At 37.4% G+C, this 18447-nt stretch overlaps 1 protein-coding gene across 4 annotated transcripts in view; it reads right to left on the bottom strand.

Moving 5' to 3' along the window:
* Positions 1-18424, bottom strand: part of SLC38A6 (solute carrier family 38 member 6) — an 80103-nt gene extending 61679 nt beyond the window's left edge. For 2 of the 4 annotated variants that reach the window (XM_082734948.1, XM_082734950.1), the window contains exons 1-4: positions 18241-18369; positions 17035-17165; positions 13968-14041; positions 175-227 (exon numbers count right to left, since the gene is read on the bottom strand). In XM_082734948.1, coding sequence (XP_082591074.1) covers positions 175-227; positions 13968-14041; positions 17035-17165; positions 18241-18345 — 363 coding nt within the window. In that variant the 5' untranslated portion in view covers positions 18346-18369. Of the gene's footprint in view, positions 1-174; positions 228-13967; positions 14042-17034; positions 17166-18240 lie in introns of all 4 variants that reach the window. The other 2 variants (XM_082734949.1, XM_082734951.1) reach the window with 2 other exon arrangements.
* Between the last annotated feature and the right edge of the window lie 23 nt (positions 18425-18447).

The raw sequence follows: 18447 nt of genomic DNA on the forward strand, positions 1-18447 counted from the left end.
TAGAGAGATTTCTTCTCTTTGTCTTTCTGTTCCCATCATTCTTTCTTTACTTTAGTTTCCTTTGAGTCTCCTAATTTCTTTCTCTTAGATATATCTATCTCTTCTAACTAGAAATGGAAGGTAAAAAATGTCTCTATGGATTTAGGAGACAATAAAGAGAAAAAAAAAATTTACCTTTCCAGGTAATCCAAATGCAAAGAGTCCAAGATCTTCATAAGATGTCACGGCTGTTAAGAGAGATTATAATTTTTACTTTTACACAAAATGATTCGTGTGTCAAACCTTAAAGGGAGGAACGCTATTCTACTATGACCTTTTAGCTATGGGATGGTCAGATTAAATTTAAAGCAGAAGTAACCACTTCTGGGGGAAACTTTTGGAGACTTATGGGCTGTAAGGATAGAGTCTTCTTAGAATAAGCAGGGCTTAGCAAATCCCAATGTTATCTAATTACCACCCAAGCTACAGTAGCTCAAATGCACTAATTACTCAAGAACAACCCCACTTCTCCCTAAACAGTACTTGCATACTACACTACCCAAAAGCAAGTTTTCACTGGCAATAGTTTCTGAAATCTGCATATATAGTTAAAGTTAGATAAAGTATGAAATTTGTATCATACTTCCAGAGACATTCATTTTTCCTTACCCTCGTAATTAGTAGGACATACACTTTCTTTTTCATAAAAGTATGGAATTACATTTTCACTCCACATATTTAAGAAATACAGGCACAGAAAAGATGAAAATTAAATGGCTCATAAAAGAACCAAATTTGCCCTTAACCCATATAGCTTCATGTTCTAACTAATGACACCACCAGTAAAAATGAGAAGTAAAAACACATATGTAATCCTATAGTTTGGAAAAAATGCTTAACCTTATAGTACTTAAACTAGAAAGAAGCAGACTAGCAGATGCTAAGGCTTGGTACTGCAATACACTTTTCCTATTGAGTCCAAGATATGGCTCATCATTTTTTAAAACAAGTTTTAATACATTCTCTCAAGACATACATGGGATTTCTTTAAAATGTCACTAACTTAACAAAATGCTCCTCTCTACTTTTGTATACAAAGATCACCAAGTTTGTAAAGTTAAGCATTTTAAAAGCCGTATGTAGCCTTTGCATGTTATACCTACAAAGCTGAAAAAAACCCAGAAATGTTGAAAATAAAAAATTATTAAAATACTAATTAAGAACAGAAATTTTAACATTTTTTTCATTGCAAAAGTTAATTTTTTTAAAAGATTTTATTTATTTATTTGACAGATGGAGATCACAAGTAGACAGAGAAGCAGACAGAGAGAGAGGAGAAAGCAGGCTCCCTGCTGAGCAGAAAGGCCGACTCGGGGCTCGATTCCAGGACCCTGGAATCACGACCCAAGCCAAAGGCAAAGGCCTTAACCCACTGAGCCACCCAGGCGCCCCAAAAGTTAAATTTTTAACTTTAATCTATTATCAGAGTTCATGGATGACACAGGTATTTTTTGAAGTCTATTTACATACTGCTAAACACAGTGAACAAAAACAATTTAGCTATGATTTGGGGATATATAATTTGATTATAAGTAGAAATCTTTATATTTTAATAATGAAAGACTTCTACAATAATCTGACAGGGGTAGATTTTGGATATATTTTAGAACATGAAAATTAAAAAGCGGAATTACAAAATCAAGAACTGAAATTTTTTCCTCCTATGTGAAATGCCAAAATTCTTTTTTCCAAATATACATACTCTAAAGTGAATGTCATCACAAAAATTAATAATTATTTTAATCAATAAATCTTTCCTAGTTTGTTTTAATTTTCTAAACATAATCGATAATATTATATAGGGGCACAATTCCTTAAATTTGACATTCCAAAGCCTTGGTATATGTATTAAACCAGAAAAATTATCTAAATGTTAGCTTCTAACTAATTTGCCATTGACAAGGTAAGTTTGCTGAATATTATGTGTATATGAACCAAGTTGCCAGAAGATCTCTGATTTGCCACTGAAGCAGATTAAAGGAACATCATTGTTTAATTTTAGCACCCCTCTTTAATATTACAATGAAAATTATCTGTTCTTTTTTCTTTCTTTTAGATTTTATTTATTTATTTGCCAGAGAGAGAGAGAGAAAGCACAAGCAAGCACAAGCAGGGAAACATGTAGGTTCCCTGCTGAGCAAGGATCCTGATGTGGGACTCAATCCCAGGACCCTGGGATCACGACCTGAGCAGCAGGCAGATGCTTAACTGACTAAGCCACTCAGGCATTCCTTAGGTTCTTTCTTAAGAAAAACTTTCCTTCTGAAAAAATGAAACAAGATGGGATTGGGAGGGAGACAAACCATAAGAGACTCTTAATCTCATAAAATAAACTAAGGGTGGCTTGGGGGGTAGGGGGGTTGGGAGAGGGTGGTTGAGTTATGGACATTGGGGAGGGTATGTGCTATGGTGAGTGCTGTATAGTGTGTAAGCCTGAGGATTCACAGACCTGTACCCCTAGGTCAAATAATACATTATGTGTAAGTAAAAATAATTTTTAAATAAATAAATAAAATGCAGGCTTCCATCAGTCTCTCATAAGAAAAAAAAAAAGGAAGAAAGAAAAACTTTCCTTCCAAGAACTTAAAGTGAGGCGGCTTTTCATTGTCTCAATATACTGAACAAGTTGCTATGTAGAGGTTCTCAGTCAATGAGCAAGTTATTAAGATGATAATGATCCAAAAATTTAACTGAGGTTTATTTTATTTTTGAACAGCAGAAAACAAGTATAGATTGTATATTTAGTAAACATGAAAAGCAAATAAATTTCCCATAAGCAAGTCATAATACTGAAGGATTCCAAAAAAGATTGGCATTTCAATTACCTAAATTAATTAAATGTTTATTAGTTTTAATATTATAACACAACCTTTATTATCACAGAAAATACCATCAAACTAACAGTTTAATAAAGATAAATGTAGTTGCAACTTCTTTTTTAAAAATTTTTATTTATTTATTTGTAAGAGCGACTGAGTGAGAAAGAGAGCATGAGCAGGGGTAGAGGGAGAAGCAGGCTTCCCACTGAGCAGGGAGCCCAGTGTGGGGCTTGATCCCAGGACCCTGGGATCATGACCTGAGCCAGAGGCAGTCGCTTAACCGACTAAGTCACCTAGGCGCCCCTGTACTTGCAACTTCTGACAGTAGTGGCATACATTTTAGCAAGGCCAAACTTGCTCTCTATTACTTTCTAGTTTTATAAAAATACCTCCAAATACAACAAACTCCCATAAGCAGAGTAAAAAACCTTTAGACTTTTAAATGAAGACTGAGTACAATGTTCAAATCTGCACTCTATCTTTCAAACCAGCATGTCTGGCTAGCCATTCAGTTTTGTCACTGTCATCATACTTCTTTTATGTTGCAAAAATTAGAAGCATTTTCCCATGTCTAAGACATCGTGAGTATAAGCAATGGTCTCTAGCTTAACATTGAGGCTTTACTAAAATATGTACCAGTCAGCCAAATGTTTTATCTCTACAAATTCCCTTTTTAATGGTTTTCTGGATCATCTCAACATATAAACCAAAACAATCCTAGAGAAACATTTTTAAAGCTCTGTTCTATCATTTGGGCAGTTAAGATGCTAGTATACAGTGTAAACTGGTATGACATTTGGAATACAGTTTAAACAATGAACCTTTAAAAAAAATCTCATTCGGGTGCACTTGGGTGGCTCAGTCGGTTAGGTGGCCGACTCTTGATTTTGGCTCAGGTCATGATCTTAGGGTTGTGAGATCAGCCCCTTGCCAGGCTCCAAGCTGCCACTCAGCACGGAGTCTGCTTATACTTCTCCCTGCCCCTCCCCCAGCTCACTCATTGCCTCTCTCTCAAATAAATAAAATTTCTAAAAAAATATTTTTTAATTTTCTTTATTTGACAGAGAAAAAGATCACACGTAAGCAGAGAGGCAGGCAGAGAAAGAGGGGGATGCAGGCTCCCCACTGAGCAGAGAGCCCAATGTAGGGCTTGATCCCAGGACCCTGAGATCACGGGCCAAGCCAAAAGCAGAGGCTTAACCCACTGAGCCACCCAGGAGCCCTAAAATATATATTTGTAACATTTTACCCCTAGAAGTTTGTATCTTAGAAAATAAGACTAAAATTATATGCAAAGATTATCATGCATAATTTACACTGAAAAAAAAAAAACCACAAACCACCTAAATGTTCAATAATGATAAAGTGGTTAAGTATATTACAGTAAGTATTCCTGATCCATTTAATATGTAACCATTAAAAACTATGCTTATAACATGAAAAATGTCAATACTGAGTGAAAAAGTTGATTTGAATATGATCCATAAAATAGAAAACCTAAAAAGAGTAGGATTAACTATAAACTGATAATAATGAATGCATAGTCTTCTTTCTTTTGTCTTCCTTTCTTGGGGGGCATTCAAATATTCAACAATGACCATAATAGGCTGGTGGCACTTTAAAAGCCATACCTCTTGAATAGTTCTATTTTTTCCACTAAATATCAGATAGGGTTGATTTAAGCTGCAACTTTAAATTTCTCTGGTGTTTAATAGTTTAAGTATCATTTGGTCTACTAATAAAGGATATTTTTCTGCTCTTTCAAAGATCAATGTTTTAATATCTTATTTATAAAGTGAAAATGTTTTGAGAGATCTCAAAATAAGACGTGGTAATGACCAGTCACATTAGAAGCATATTCCTACAGAATAGGAATAACATTAATTATGAAAATTATAAAATTAATTCAGTCTTTTACAGGAAACCATACAAGCAGTACTTGGCACAATTCTCCTAAAATAAATAACTGAAAGCAGTCGTTAGCAATCTATTTTAGGAAATTATTTTTTGATATTAGAGAAATCAATGTTATGTTTTCAGGAGGCAGAAAGGCTGTAAATCTTAACAAGTAAATTGGGGGAAAATTTCTTCTTTAATGTACCATCAAGGCACACGTTAGTGCTATTTTGGCTAGACCAAGAGTTTGGCCTCCACACGAATCATTTGGAAAGCTGCTTCCCATAAAGTCGTGGAATATTTCCAGCTAGTTACTCCAGTGTTCTGTCTGCTTTGCATTTTTTCCTCAATGAAATAGGACAATTAATAAACTCTGGTTACAGTACAAAGCCCAAGTTTCAGCAGCAGCAATATTATCTTTGGATCCGAATTGAGGTACATGAGTTATTCAAATAACAGTTCAACTCCCAGAAAGCTGGCCATTTGGAATGCACCCTTATTATTTTGAAATTCTTTTCTCTCTTGTGCTTTCCATCATTTTCCTCTCACCTTTTTCTCCCTAAGAGTGTCATGCAGGTCATTCATTTATTGAGAGTCTACTATGTAGCTGTAATCACTACTTCTGATCTTTCTCAACATGCAATTAAATGTCAGTTTACCCACCAAATGTGGCATGATTTTAGAGAATTTGATGCAGGAAAAGAAAATAAGACACTAGAATACTAGAAACATTCTCCTTTCAAGTGATGCAGAGGTTGTGATATTGCATGTGTAGGGAAAGTTCTAGGATCCCAATATACTGCTTGGCTCTACGATTTACATTTACATAGTCTTATCCTATAAATGCTATTCACTAGTTTCCAACTTTAGACTCAACTTACAGAGAAAACGTGAATGACATACATACGATTACAAAACAGAAAGTCAATACTGTCAGTCTTAACAATATAAAAGTGCAGCAGGGAAATACGAGGAATATGGGAAATAGGGAGAGGACACATAAGAGCACTAACATCATACCACACAGCAGAGAGTTAAGGGATGCTGTGTAAAGTCCATGGAACAAAAATAAAAATTTAAGTGCATCGGAGTTACAAAATAATCAGATAGGTTACAATATCTATAGGAATTTCATTTCAGATAGTAAATGGAGCACTTGGAATTTTTTAAAAGAAGGGTATTACAGGGCGCCTGGGTGGCTCAGTGGGTTGGGCCGCTGCCTTCGGCTCAGGTCATGATCTCAGGGTCCTGGGATCGAGTCCCGCATTCGGCTCTCTGCTCAGCAGGGAGCCTGCTTCCCTCTCTCTCTCTCTCTCTCTCTGCCTGCCTCTCCATCTGCTTGTGATTTCTCTCTGTCAAATAAATAAATAAAATCTTTAAAAAAAAAAAAAAACACCATACGAGATTAAAAATGAAAAAAAAAACAGCAATATTATGAGGTCAAACAAGCATTTATAAAAAAAAAAAAAAAAAAAAAAAGAAGGGTATTACAATGGGGGCACCTGGGTGGCTCAGTCAGTTAAGCATCTGGCTTTGGCTCCGGTTATGATCCCAGGGTCCTGGGATGCAGCCCACACCAGCTCCCCACACAGCAGGGAGTCTGCTTCTCCCTCTGCCTCTGCACCTCTCTCAGCTCATGTATATTCTCTCATAAACAAACAAACAAATAAGAAGCGTGCTGCAATGGACAGTATTGAGAATCATTGCTCTAAAGGGCTTATGTAAAAAAAAAAAAAAAAAAAAAAGTGCTTACCCAAGTGGTAAGCACAAAGGAGACATTTTACTTCTCATTTATTTCATCATCATTGCTAACAATTAAAATCCTACTAAAAGAAGTATAACCTTATTTTAGGAAGAGGAAGTTAGGGGACTATGCTCTCTTCATTGGTGGGCTCTAAGAAGGACCAAAATTCTCTTTGGAAGCAACAAGTGGTGAATCCCAGTATCTGCCTTGACTCTTTTCAACCACCTCAGTTGATTTTCACTGGTTCAGCAAAAACACCACAAATGCCTTAAGTGACACTTAGTCTATCTCTTCAGTTTCATTTTCTCTTTTGTAACTCATACACAAACTAAACTATTTTTGATATCTTGAATAACATATGTAGTACCTACCTTTGTATATGCAATATTCTCTCTTGCCTTGTCTCCTACTAGTCAAATTCCCTTTCAGCTCAGTCCTCCAATATTTACTGACCCTCAACCCCCAACCCAGACAAGGCAAATCACTCCCTCCTCTGAGCTATCACTATATCTAGCCCATATTCAAATAGCTACAATTGTCAAACTGCCATTATAATATTTTTTTAACTTACGTATATTTCTCCCCAATTAGACTATGAACGCTTTCAGGGAAGGAAGTCTTATTCATCTCTGTATTCCCAATAGATAAAAAAGAGTACTGAATAAATAAATGAACCTTACCCTGGGCTTTAGTTCTAGAATAGATCCATCTAGATATAGAGTTGACCCTCGAGCAACACAGGGCCTATGGTGCCAACCCCCATGCAATTGAAAATCTGCATGTAACTTTTGACTCCTCAGCAACTTAACTACTAATAGCTTACTGTTGACTAGAACCCTTACTCATAAGTCAATTAACACAAACTTTCTATGTTATGTACATTATATACTGGCTTCTTATAATGAAGGAAACTACAGAAATGAAAATGTTATTAAGAAATCATAAAGAAGACAAAATACGATTTCCATACTGTATTTATTTTTTTAAAAATCCACATATAAGTGGATCTGCATAGTTCAAACCTGTGTTGTTCAAGAGTCAACTGTTCTTCAAAGTCCACCTATCCAAAACTGAACTCATTTTTACTTTGAATCAATGCCTTCTGCTATGTTTTTATGTCCATTTAATGATGCTATCATTAGTCCAGTGTCTCATAACAGAAATCTGGGAGATATCCTTAGACATGTCCTTCTCCCTTACCCTCCACATTCAGACATCAGCTCCTCTCAATTCTAACTCCCTTAACCTCCATATTCCCTAATCGATTTCTTTCTTTTATTTCCCTTGAATACTTTGTTTCAATCTTCCAGTTTTTGATTCTTAGACTTTTGTGACAACTAGGCCTTACTGCTGACTTACTCAGGTACTGTTAGTGCAAAGCAGAGCCTGACAAATGAGAAAGGCATTCTTTTCAGGAAAAAGATAAAGAAATGGTCGTCATGAACACAATCTTGAAGGCAAGCATGGCCTGGAAAGCTGACTGTACCTTTGCGAAAAATAAAACAAAATAAAACAAAACAAAAAACTACTCCAGGGATGGCTGGGTAGCTCAGTCAGTTAAGCATCTCACTCTTGATCTCAGCTCAGGTCTTGATTTTAGGATTTTGAGTTCAAGTCCCGCCATGGAGCCTACCTACTTAAAAAGAAAAAAAAAAAAAAGAAAAAGAAAAGGGAAACCTACTCCAATCTGGAGGTGGCTTTTAGATCAGCTGCTCAATTGTCCTGGGAATTCCCATTCTCCCGTGCTAAATTCCCTATTTCTTTGATAGTACATAACTTGGTAAATGGCATCCTCTAATGCTCATTAAGTAGGAGTGCACAAGAAATAACTTTTTGAGTCTTTGCATGTATGCAATATTATTATTCTACCATCATACTTACTTGATAGTTTTGCTGGGTATAGAATTCTATACTGAAATCATCCCACCCTAATTTTTGAAGGTATTGTTTCATAGTATTCTTATTTAAAGTATTTCCTGGGAAGTTATTTGCTATTATAGTTCTTGATTCATTGTAGGAGAATTCTGTCTGTTTCTCCCCTCTGAAAGCTTTTAGAGCATTCTCTGGGTTTCTGAATTTTCACAATGATGTGTGTTGGTATGAATTATTTTACAATTATCATATTGGATACTAAGAATTCTTTCAATCTGGAAACTAGTTTCCTTCAGTTACACAAACTTTCTTTGTACTATTATGTTGATAATTTTCTACCATTGTATTTTTTCTCTTTTCTCTTTATGGAATTCCAATTATTTGCATGTTGAATCTCCTGCACTCGTCCTCTATTTTTGTATCTTTTCTCTCTCATTCCAAGCTCCTTGCCTTCCCCTAAACCCTCTGCCTAAAAAATGTCCTTAACTCTTTCAAGCCAATTACTAATTCTAAATTTTATTTTTATTTTCTAGGACTCTTGTGTTTCTCTTCTTATAACCTTTTAATCATTTCTTATCTTTGTTTCAAAAATGCAGTTATCTTCTTTTAGTTCTCTGAAGCTATTAAATATAGTATTTTTTAAAAGTTTTCATCTGGTCTCTGTATTATCTCTGTTTCCTCTTTTCCTCTGAGTTTGTTTCTTTCTTAAATTTTTTGGGGGGAGGGGCAAAGGGAGAAGGAGGGAGAGAGCACCTTAAGGAGGCTCCATTCTCAGTGTACAGTCCAACATGAGGCTGTCTCACAACTCTGAGACCATGACCTGAGCCAAAACCAAGAGTCTGATGCTTAACTGGCTAAGCCACCCAGGTGCCCCTTTAATTTTTTTTTTTTTTAATAAACTTTCTTTTTAAGAGCAATTTTAACTACATAGCAAAATTGAGCAGAAAGTAGGGAGAGTTTCCACATACCCCTAACCCCAAACATGCACAGTCTCCACTACTGTCAACATTTCCCCTGCAGCAGTACATTTATTACAATCAGTGAACCTACACTGACACATCATTATTACCCAAAGTCCACAGTTTACATTACAGTTCACTTTTGGTGCTGTACATTCTATGAGTTTTGGCAAATGAATAATGACATGTATCCACTAGTAAGGTATCTCCTGCATTTGTCCTCTATTTTTGTATCTTTTCTCTCTCATTCCAAGCTCCTTGCCTTCCCCTAAACCCTCCGTTTCACTATCCGCAATATCCTCTGTGCTCTACCAGTTCATTTCTCCTTCCCCTCTAGCCCCTGGAATCCACTGGTCTTTTTACTGTCTCCATAGTTTTTTCTTTTCTAAAATGTCATAGAGTCAACCATTTTTTAAAAAGTAGGCTCCACACCTAACATGGGGCTTGAACTCATGAAAGTGAGATCAAGAGCTGCATGCTCTACTGGCTGAGCCAGCCATATGCCCCAAGAATGTCATATAGTTAGAACTGTACAGGATGTAGCCTTTTCAGATTGGATTCTTTCCCTTAGTAATATGCATTTAAGGTTTCACTATGTCTTTTCATTGCTTGATAGCTCATTTCTTTTTAGTGCTGAGTAATATTTCATTGTCTGGATGGACCACCATTTATCCATTCACCTACCAAAGAACAACTTGGTTACTTCCAAGTTCTGGCAATTATGACCAAAGCTGGTTAAATATCCATGTGCAAGTTTTGGTGTCACATAAGTTTTCAACTCATTTAGATACCTAGTAGTATCATCTAGATCTGGTAGTACATCTGGTAGATCAAATGGGAGCCTCTACACCTTTCCATCAGGGTCTTCACGTCTTGTGTCAATGTTCTACCTTCAAAATTATAGAATGGGTGCTTCCTCACATTTGGAGCTTGCATTTGGAGTACAAGGGGAAAAAATGAGTTCACCATAACTCCAGGATCTTTGACCCAAGCAACTAAAAGGAAGATGCTATCATCTACTTAGATGAGAAAAGAGTGGAAGGTATAGATCGGAAGTACAAAACTGGAGAATTCTGTTAACTTGGGATATATATATTAGTATCCAAGTGGAGATGTCATGGAGGTGGTTGGATATGAGACTGAAATTCAGGGGAAGAGATTCAGGCTAAGGACATAAATTTCTGGGTCACCATGAGCCCTAGTGAGTATAAAAGAAACTAGAGGAAGAGTCCTGGGGTACTCCAGTGTTTAGAAGATGGAAAGATGAAGAATATTCAACAGAGAAAAAAGAGGAGTATTCAGAGAAATAGGACAAAAACCAGAAGCGTGTAAATAAGTGTCACACAGAGGAAGGAACAACTAACTACCAAATGCTGCTGAACGATCAACCAAGTTGAAGACTGACAACTGACTGCTGGATTTAGCAACTAAATGTAAGTCACTGGTACAATAATTCCAATGGAATGATGGTGGAAAGCCTAACTGAAGTTGGTTCAAAAGAGAATAAGAGAAGGGAAATCAGACAGAGATAGAATAAGAGAGGGAAACTTTCTGACATAAACAAGTCTTCTGAAGAGTTTTGCTATGAAGGTATGGGGCATATTGAAGGAATGTAGAGTCATTCTTAAAATGGAAGAAATGACAGATTTTCTGTAAGCTGATAGGAAGAAAACAAAGGAACAAAGATGATAAAAAAGAAGTGTGAAGGGAGAGTGTGACTGGAGGGATGTAGGTGAGAGCAGATGTGATCAGAGCAGAAGTAGAGAAGCTGACCTTAGATAAAAACACTAAGAGTTCCTCCAAAGTAAGTGGTGGCAAGAGCTTATAATGTTCATTTATGATTCCTTCTATTTTCTCAGTGAAATAGAAAGTGAGGATATCAGCTAAGATTGTAATCAAGGAGAATGTGTTCAAGGCATCATCTCCTAGACAGAAGACTAAGCACGTGAATGAACTAAGGAAGTTAATGAAGATTGTGTGATAGTGTCATAGGTCCACTAGACACCGAATTATAGTGATAGCAATCTGCGAGATTGTGTGTTTTTCTTCAGGAACATTCAGTTGCACAGGTGCATGTGTGAAGTAGGCAGAGTCACATTTAACCATGGCTGGAGTTTTGCCAGAGGAGTAGGATGATAAAAGAGAGGAGCAAGGGAGTGCTTGTAATAACATACCATGAAATTTCAAATGGAAAAAGGGGGCTATATGGACAAGAGAGTAAGGGAAAGTACAAAGGTGGTAGGACCAATGAACTCCCTCCTGCTGACAGTAATGTGCAGACCAGAGAAGGGGCCCTATGGGTTTATTCCCTAAGTACAGAAGTTTCCCCAAAGAATCACAATAAGCCAACTGTTTCTGAGACAGCAAAGTGTATAACATCTTGCAAACTTCAAGGGTTTTGCATCAGTGAGAACTCATAGTAAAAGCTAGCATTGACCAAAGACTTGGCATTTTATATACGTTACTGTATTTCATTCTCACAACAATCCCAAAAGGAACGATTATTATTACTGTTTAATAGATAACAAACTAAGGCTAGAGAGATTAAGGTACCGTATATGCTACCTCTGTTCCCCGAAACAGTCTTAGGAGAACTCAATTCCTATATAAAATCCAAAACAGCAGAATTTCACAAGAAGAAATCCTTTATTTTTATAAAGATAAACATTCCTCTTGTACTCCAGGCAAATAAATGAAGTTATTTTGTAAAGACTTAGGAAAGCCCTTTCTCTGACCAATCAATTTGATCTAATACTCCTTTATGACAGTCCAATACATTGAAGAAAAATTTTCTCTAGTCTTTTATGTGTGTGCATATGTGTATATATATATACATATATATATATACATTTTTTAAAAGCCTACCTCCATAGAGAACTTTACAACGACTGAAGGAATTCAACAGAATACAGGTGCATCAATGTATATGAAGAACCATGAAGAAGTTAGTTCTTGGACCAAGTAAGCTACAAAAATAAAGGAAAAAGAAAAAAGAGAAAGAAACAGAGGTTTTCAGTTCATACATCCTAAAGTAAAAGAAACCAAGACAGTGTCAGAATTTTAAAGTTAAATATAGATGAACTGAAGGAGAAAAAAAAATTAGCATTACTTGGAAATCTTCCTAAATTGAATATTACTCCCAAATAATTGAAATTAATAAAGCATGTTATAACACTTTTTTAATGAAGACATAATTGCCATATGGTTGACTAAAATATTACTCTTTCAGTAGAATCCATAATAAAATAACCTATTAAGATGTTAAAACTACCACAGTTAGGTAAAAATAATTTTGTCACACAAAGAAGCAGAATTTCAAAACATGTCATTAAAACTCCAGTCAAGTTTCAGGCGGATTCATAGACACCTATTTAATGCTATTATTCCTGAATTTGGAACGTTCTTATGAATACCTTTTACTTTCAGATTAATATCACTGCATTGTTTCCTAGTATGTTCACTGTTTGCACTGTTACCAAAGCTCCTTGAAAACAAAAGCACACATTTGCAGGTTGGATGGCCAAAGGCGCTGGTACAAGATATAGCTGTGAACTGTGGATCCTAAATCAGTTTTGCATAAGAATCACCAGGAGGACTTTTAAAAACATATTTCTTAATTGCACCTCAGATTCCTGGAATGAGAATCCCCATGATTTATAAATCGCTATTTATAAAAAGATCTGCAGGTATGTCTGATACATAGACAGATTAAATAGAGTAGAGCTGAGGATTTAGAACTATGCTCTGGAGAGTCTTAAAATTCTCAAGAAATACCTTTGGGCTTCTCTCACCTGTTCTAGTCAGAATAATCACATTTTTATCTATTTTATGTAACTATTCTGCTTCTTCAAGTCTGAAAACTACAAAACTGATAGAGCAAAGTGAATTCACCCACATAAGAATTAAACTCATAATTCTACCATCAAAACTGACCTAATCCAAACATAAAAGAGACCATATAGATAAAAACATCAGGATTGAGAGACAAAGACCATGTGTTAATGCCATTTGAAAAACTCTATTAAAACAGTTCTGTAATTCATATATTTTTATTCATTGCAACTGAAAAGAACTGAATACATGACTGAATTAAATAATAAAGTTCCAAATGGTAAAACGCATATACACCTCTATATTGTTTTAATTGCATATAATTCTGTCAAAAACTACCTTCTTCTAGACTTGCAATTAAAAATATAAAACTATCTAAATAAATCCAAAGTTTAGTGACCTTGCCTCCTACAGAGCAGGCTTGGAATAAATCTGATAAGGTGTTCTCCTTGGGGGAAATAATCACCCGAGGAGATATATGGTCAGAATAAACACCTGTCTATTGTTTCCCCATAAGATAAAGTTTGGATTCTTTAAACACCTTGCAGGTGCTTCCCCTAATCTAATCTACTGAAATCTAGAAAACTATGCTGTGTGCTGTAGAGAAAGGCAGGTAAGTTTCCTCCTCTCATTCTGTCCTTAAATATTCTCCTAGGATTGGCCTTTTGAAATTCTCCAGTTCAACCACCCTACCTAAGAATAATAATATGCCTGCTGGAAATTAAATTTGACACATCCACCCCTATCTGTGGTTATCATCTCAAGGGGCTGCTTCAACAAATGACCCAGGACAATATTTTTACTCACCTGTCTGAATGCACATACTAAGCAGGAGGTGAACTGAGTAAGAAGCCAGGACAGCAACTATCAACAGCAAAACACTGAAATATAAAAGAGTACATGGTCATGGGGTGCCTGGATGGCTCAGTGGGTTAAGCCTCTGCCTTCAGCTTAGGTTATGATCTCAGGGTCCTGGGACCGAGCCCCGCATCAGGCTCTCTGCTCAGTGAGAAGCCTGCTTCGCCCCCCTTCTCTGCCTGCCTCTCTGCCTACTTGTGATCTCTCTCTGTCAAATACATAAATAAAATCTTTAATAAAAAAAAAAGTACATGGTTAAATCCCCATAAAGTTTCCTTTTTTGAGGTATTTCATTACAAAAACAAGTTTTTTTCACATTCAAATGTTCATAGGGACTATCTTCTGAGTAAGTGAATTATGGTCACTCAAGAAAACACTCTGTATTCACCAACTTTTATTTAAATGAAAATATACTGCTTTTAGATTTAAAAAAAAAAAACAAATTTTACTTAAAACATAAACAATTTTCTCCTTCAGCACTCTTGTCTGCTGACTGCTGGCTCAGCCATTCAGTGATCTTGCAGTATTTCCCTTTTATAACTATTTCTTCCTATTTTAAGTCTAAACAGAAGTTTTAGTTGTGAAATCTCATTCTCTTCTTTTTCCTTCCCTCCATCCCTCCTCTTCTAATGACTGTACCTCCATATCATACCTTCAACTATAATTTTGAATTAAGACAGCATTTCCTAGGGCAACCTGGGAGGCTCAGTTGGTTGAGCATCCAACTCTTGGTTTCAGCTCAGGTCACGATCACAGGGCCGTGGGATGGAGGCCCAGGTATGGCTCCTCACTCAGTGGGGAGTCTGCTGAAGATTCCTTCTCTCTCCCCACCCACTCACATATTCTCACCTTCTCTCTAAAATAAATAAATCTTTTTTAAAAACGGCATTTCCTAGCATTCATTAAACACATATACGCTCGCCAAACCAAACAAAAGCAGTTAACACACATCTATTGACACAATTTCAAAAGGTGCAAATAATGTAATAATTAGGATCCTTGTACCAAAAGTGTAAAAAGAGACAACATGCGTAATTTCCTACTTCTTCTCAGGAGGATACTAACAAGACAAGCTTCTTAGAAAGCTGGCACTAGTGGAGTGCCCCAGAAGTTGAAGAAATTCTTCTAGGTCTACTTAATACCTGTTACGAAGTAGCAAAGCTGAGAGGTACACCTGTCATTTGTATACAAGTACACTAGTCAGTACACTTGAGGCCTCACAAAATAACTGTTTGGTAACACTAAATAGAAAATCTGATATGATTCAATAAGGACATGTTCCGTGGTATACATCTGCACGCAGATTTTAAAAAGGGAATCCAAAAATAAGTCCTATGATTATGTCTTGCCTAAGATATCAAATACACTACTGAAGTTTTAAAATTATGAGAGTTTGTTAAGAAACAAAACAAGCAAAGAGGAGAAAAGAGAGAGAGAGAGAGAAAGACAAATCAAGAAACAGACGCCTAACTATAGAGAACAAACTGAGGGTTACCAGAGGGGAGGTGAGCGGGGAATGGGAGAAATAGGTGATGGGGATTAAGGTGTGTACTGTGATAAGCACTAGATGATGTATGGAATTGCTGAATCACTATACTGTACAACTGAAACCAATATAACACTGTATATTAACAATGGGAATTTAAATTAAAGCTTGTAAAAAATTATGAGGTGCACCTAGCACTCAGAAGAGCGTGAGACTTCATCTCAGGGTTGTGATTTCAAGTCCCATATTAGTGTGGATTCTACTTAAAATTTTTTTTTAATTTTTAAAAATTATGAAAGGTTGTGCACATAACCAATTATAAAAACAAGTCGGGGTGAAGTTGTGCCTGGATGATACAGTTGGTTGAGCATCTCACTTTTGGTTTCAGCTTGGGTCATGATCTCAGGGTCATGGGGTGGAGCCCCAGATCAGGCTTCTGGCTCAGCTTGAGATTCTCTCTCTCTCCCTCTGCCCCTCCTGCTTGCACATGTGCTCTCTCTCAAATAAATAAATCTTTTTGTTTAAGTTGCATTACTTAAAAACCGGTTGCTTATCAAGAAATGCAAAATAAAAGCAGAAAATAAACCTAATGGGCCACAATTTTTATTTTAAATTTCCTGGTAAAATAGATCTGCTTCTACTGATAAAGAAAACAAATGATAAATGCTAAGGATAAGGTCTAGTTCTAAAGGATTTGAGTTTAGCAGGGTAACGAACTTGCAAACAAATCATTATAACACATTATAATAACAGAATAAATACACAAAGTACTACGGAAACACAGAAAAGCCAAGGATTTCTCTTTTGGGCCAACTGAAATGAGTTAAGTCTAGATGAAAAGCAATAGACACAGAACACATGTCTAGACTCAGGGAAACAAGACTACCTAACAGCAGGAAGACAGGAGAAGATGGAGAGAAATGAAAAGATTATGAACTTTACACTCACAAAATTGCTATTTATAGGTAATCTGTATGGCTGATAAACTTTAATTCACTTTGGCCAACTTGGCACAACAAATAGCCACTCCTTGGAGTGCCTGGGTGGTTCAGTCATTAAGCATCTGTCTTCAGCTCAGGGGTCATGATCCCAGGGTCGTGGGATTGGGCCCCACATCAGGCTCCTAGCTCAGTGGGAAGTCTGCTTCTCCCTTTCCTATTCCCCCTGCTTATATTCCCTCCTCCCTCTCTCTTTCTCTGTACGCCAAGTAAATAAACAATATCTTAAAAACAAACAAAAAAACAAACAGCCCCTCCTTAAGGTTTTTATAAGCAAGTGTGGATCAAGTTTCCATTTTTTAAAATTGGCCACACTTCTGGATAAAAAATACAAATTATATCGCATCCCTCCAAGCTACAGACTAGCAACAACATAAGAGAAGCAGGAAAATGCCAAAACCCCAGAAATAATTTAACTAGACACCATGTAACACTAGCTCTGGAGCCTCTTTGCTTCTTGGTGTACTATCAAAACGGGGGAAAAAATAAAAGTAACACTAAAAGAAGAAGAAGGAAAAAAACAAAAACTCACCTAAATCCAAGGATGCCAGTATGAGCCATAACATAAGCTAAGCCAAGGATGCCACTTCCCATGATGGCATTCGTCAGATTAAACACAGAAAAACCAAATGAAACACCTGGGGATCCCTGTCTGTAAATTTCCTGCAAGCACACAAATTTAGTAGTGTTAAATGTTTGGATGGTGAAGTTCCAATTTCATCACGAAATGAATGACAAGTTATGGGTAAAGTTTCCTGCAAACCACAGGCACCGTGGGTTCCTTTCTTCCCTTCCCACCACCCACTAGTGAGGGCCAGGAATCTCGTTTCCTAGAAAAATCATCTCCACGAGTACAGAGCCCAGGCAGACTTCAGGAAAAGCCATGACTAGCCTTGTGACTGCAAAAGATGAAGATAGGATAGGAATGAAGTGGGACAGAGAGAAGGGAGATGGCCTCAGCCCATGTGATTACTGAAGAATTCCTGAGTCAGCTTGAGGCTGCTGTAGACAAGGTTGCTCCCCAATTACTAGGACTGCAAAAGTAATCTCTATATATTTAAGAATTAAGTCAGCTCAAATGCAAGGATGGTCAGGAATACCTTGCAATGACGATATAATAAATAGAAACAATTCACGTTGCTCTACCGAAGATACCCTTGAAAACATCCTCTCCCAAAACAGCATTTGGGAGCAAAGTCTAGAAACTGTTAGAGTGCAGGGGCTTGAGTTAAAAGGCCAAAGACCCATTGCACAGGCTTTAGGGTCAAGGAAGTGCTTATGTGCTTTACACCAGGCCACCTCCGTTCCTTCACCGCTAAGGCTCTCTGTATGAAGATGTTTCTAGGCACCCAATGACTAAGTCTAGAAAAGAAAAATCTCGTGACTCTGGCAAAAACCTCATAAGACTGGTGGACGGAACAGGAAGTCCACAGAGACACTAAGGAACAGCACTGAGTTACATAACGTTAGGGCTGCTCATCCAGTCATCGTTTTCCACCTGTGCCTGCTGCGCCTTCTTTCTGGGCCCTGTTATGCGACTAGCACATCCATGCACTCCGCCCAGTCTCATCGGCGTCTGGATGCTGCCTTAGCGCCCCACGCCCCACGAGTCAGGCTCCAGCTTCTCCCTTCTCCCCGCGCCGCACCCCCACCTCCTTCTTTCCCCGGTCTTCTGTGCCAGGCATTTCAGGGAAGCCCGGACGCCTTCAGCACCGGGAAGCTAGCAGAGGCCACTTACGTTGCTTAGCAACGGGCTCAAGTCTTCCGCCTCCGCCTCTTCAGGCTGCTGGGCAGAGACGTACCAGCTCCGCTCAGCGTTGACGATCCCCCAGGGTGCCTCCATGCTGCTCGCTGGCCGACTACCAGATCCATCTGGGAGATACCACCCCAACCCTCCAGTCGTTAGTCGCGTCGGAGGCGGGGCTGTAGGACCGGCCCTTCCGGG

Source organism: Mustela nivalis (assembly GCF_964662115.1).
Source record: "Mustela nivalis genome assembly, chromosome: 6".
Taxonomy (NCBI): Eukaryota; Metazoa; Chordata; class Mammalia; order Carnivora; family Mustelidae; genus Mustela; species Mustela nivalis.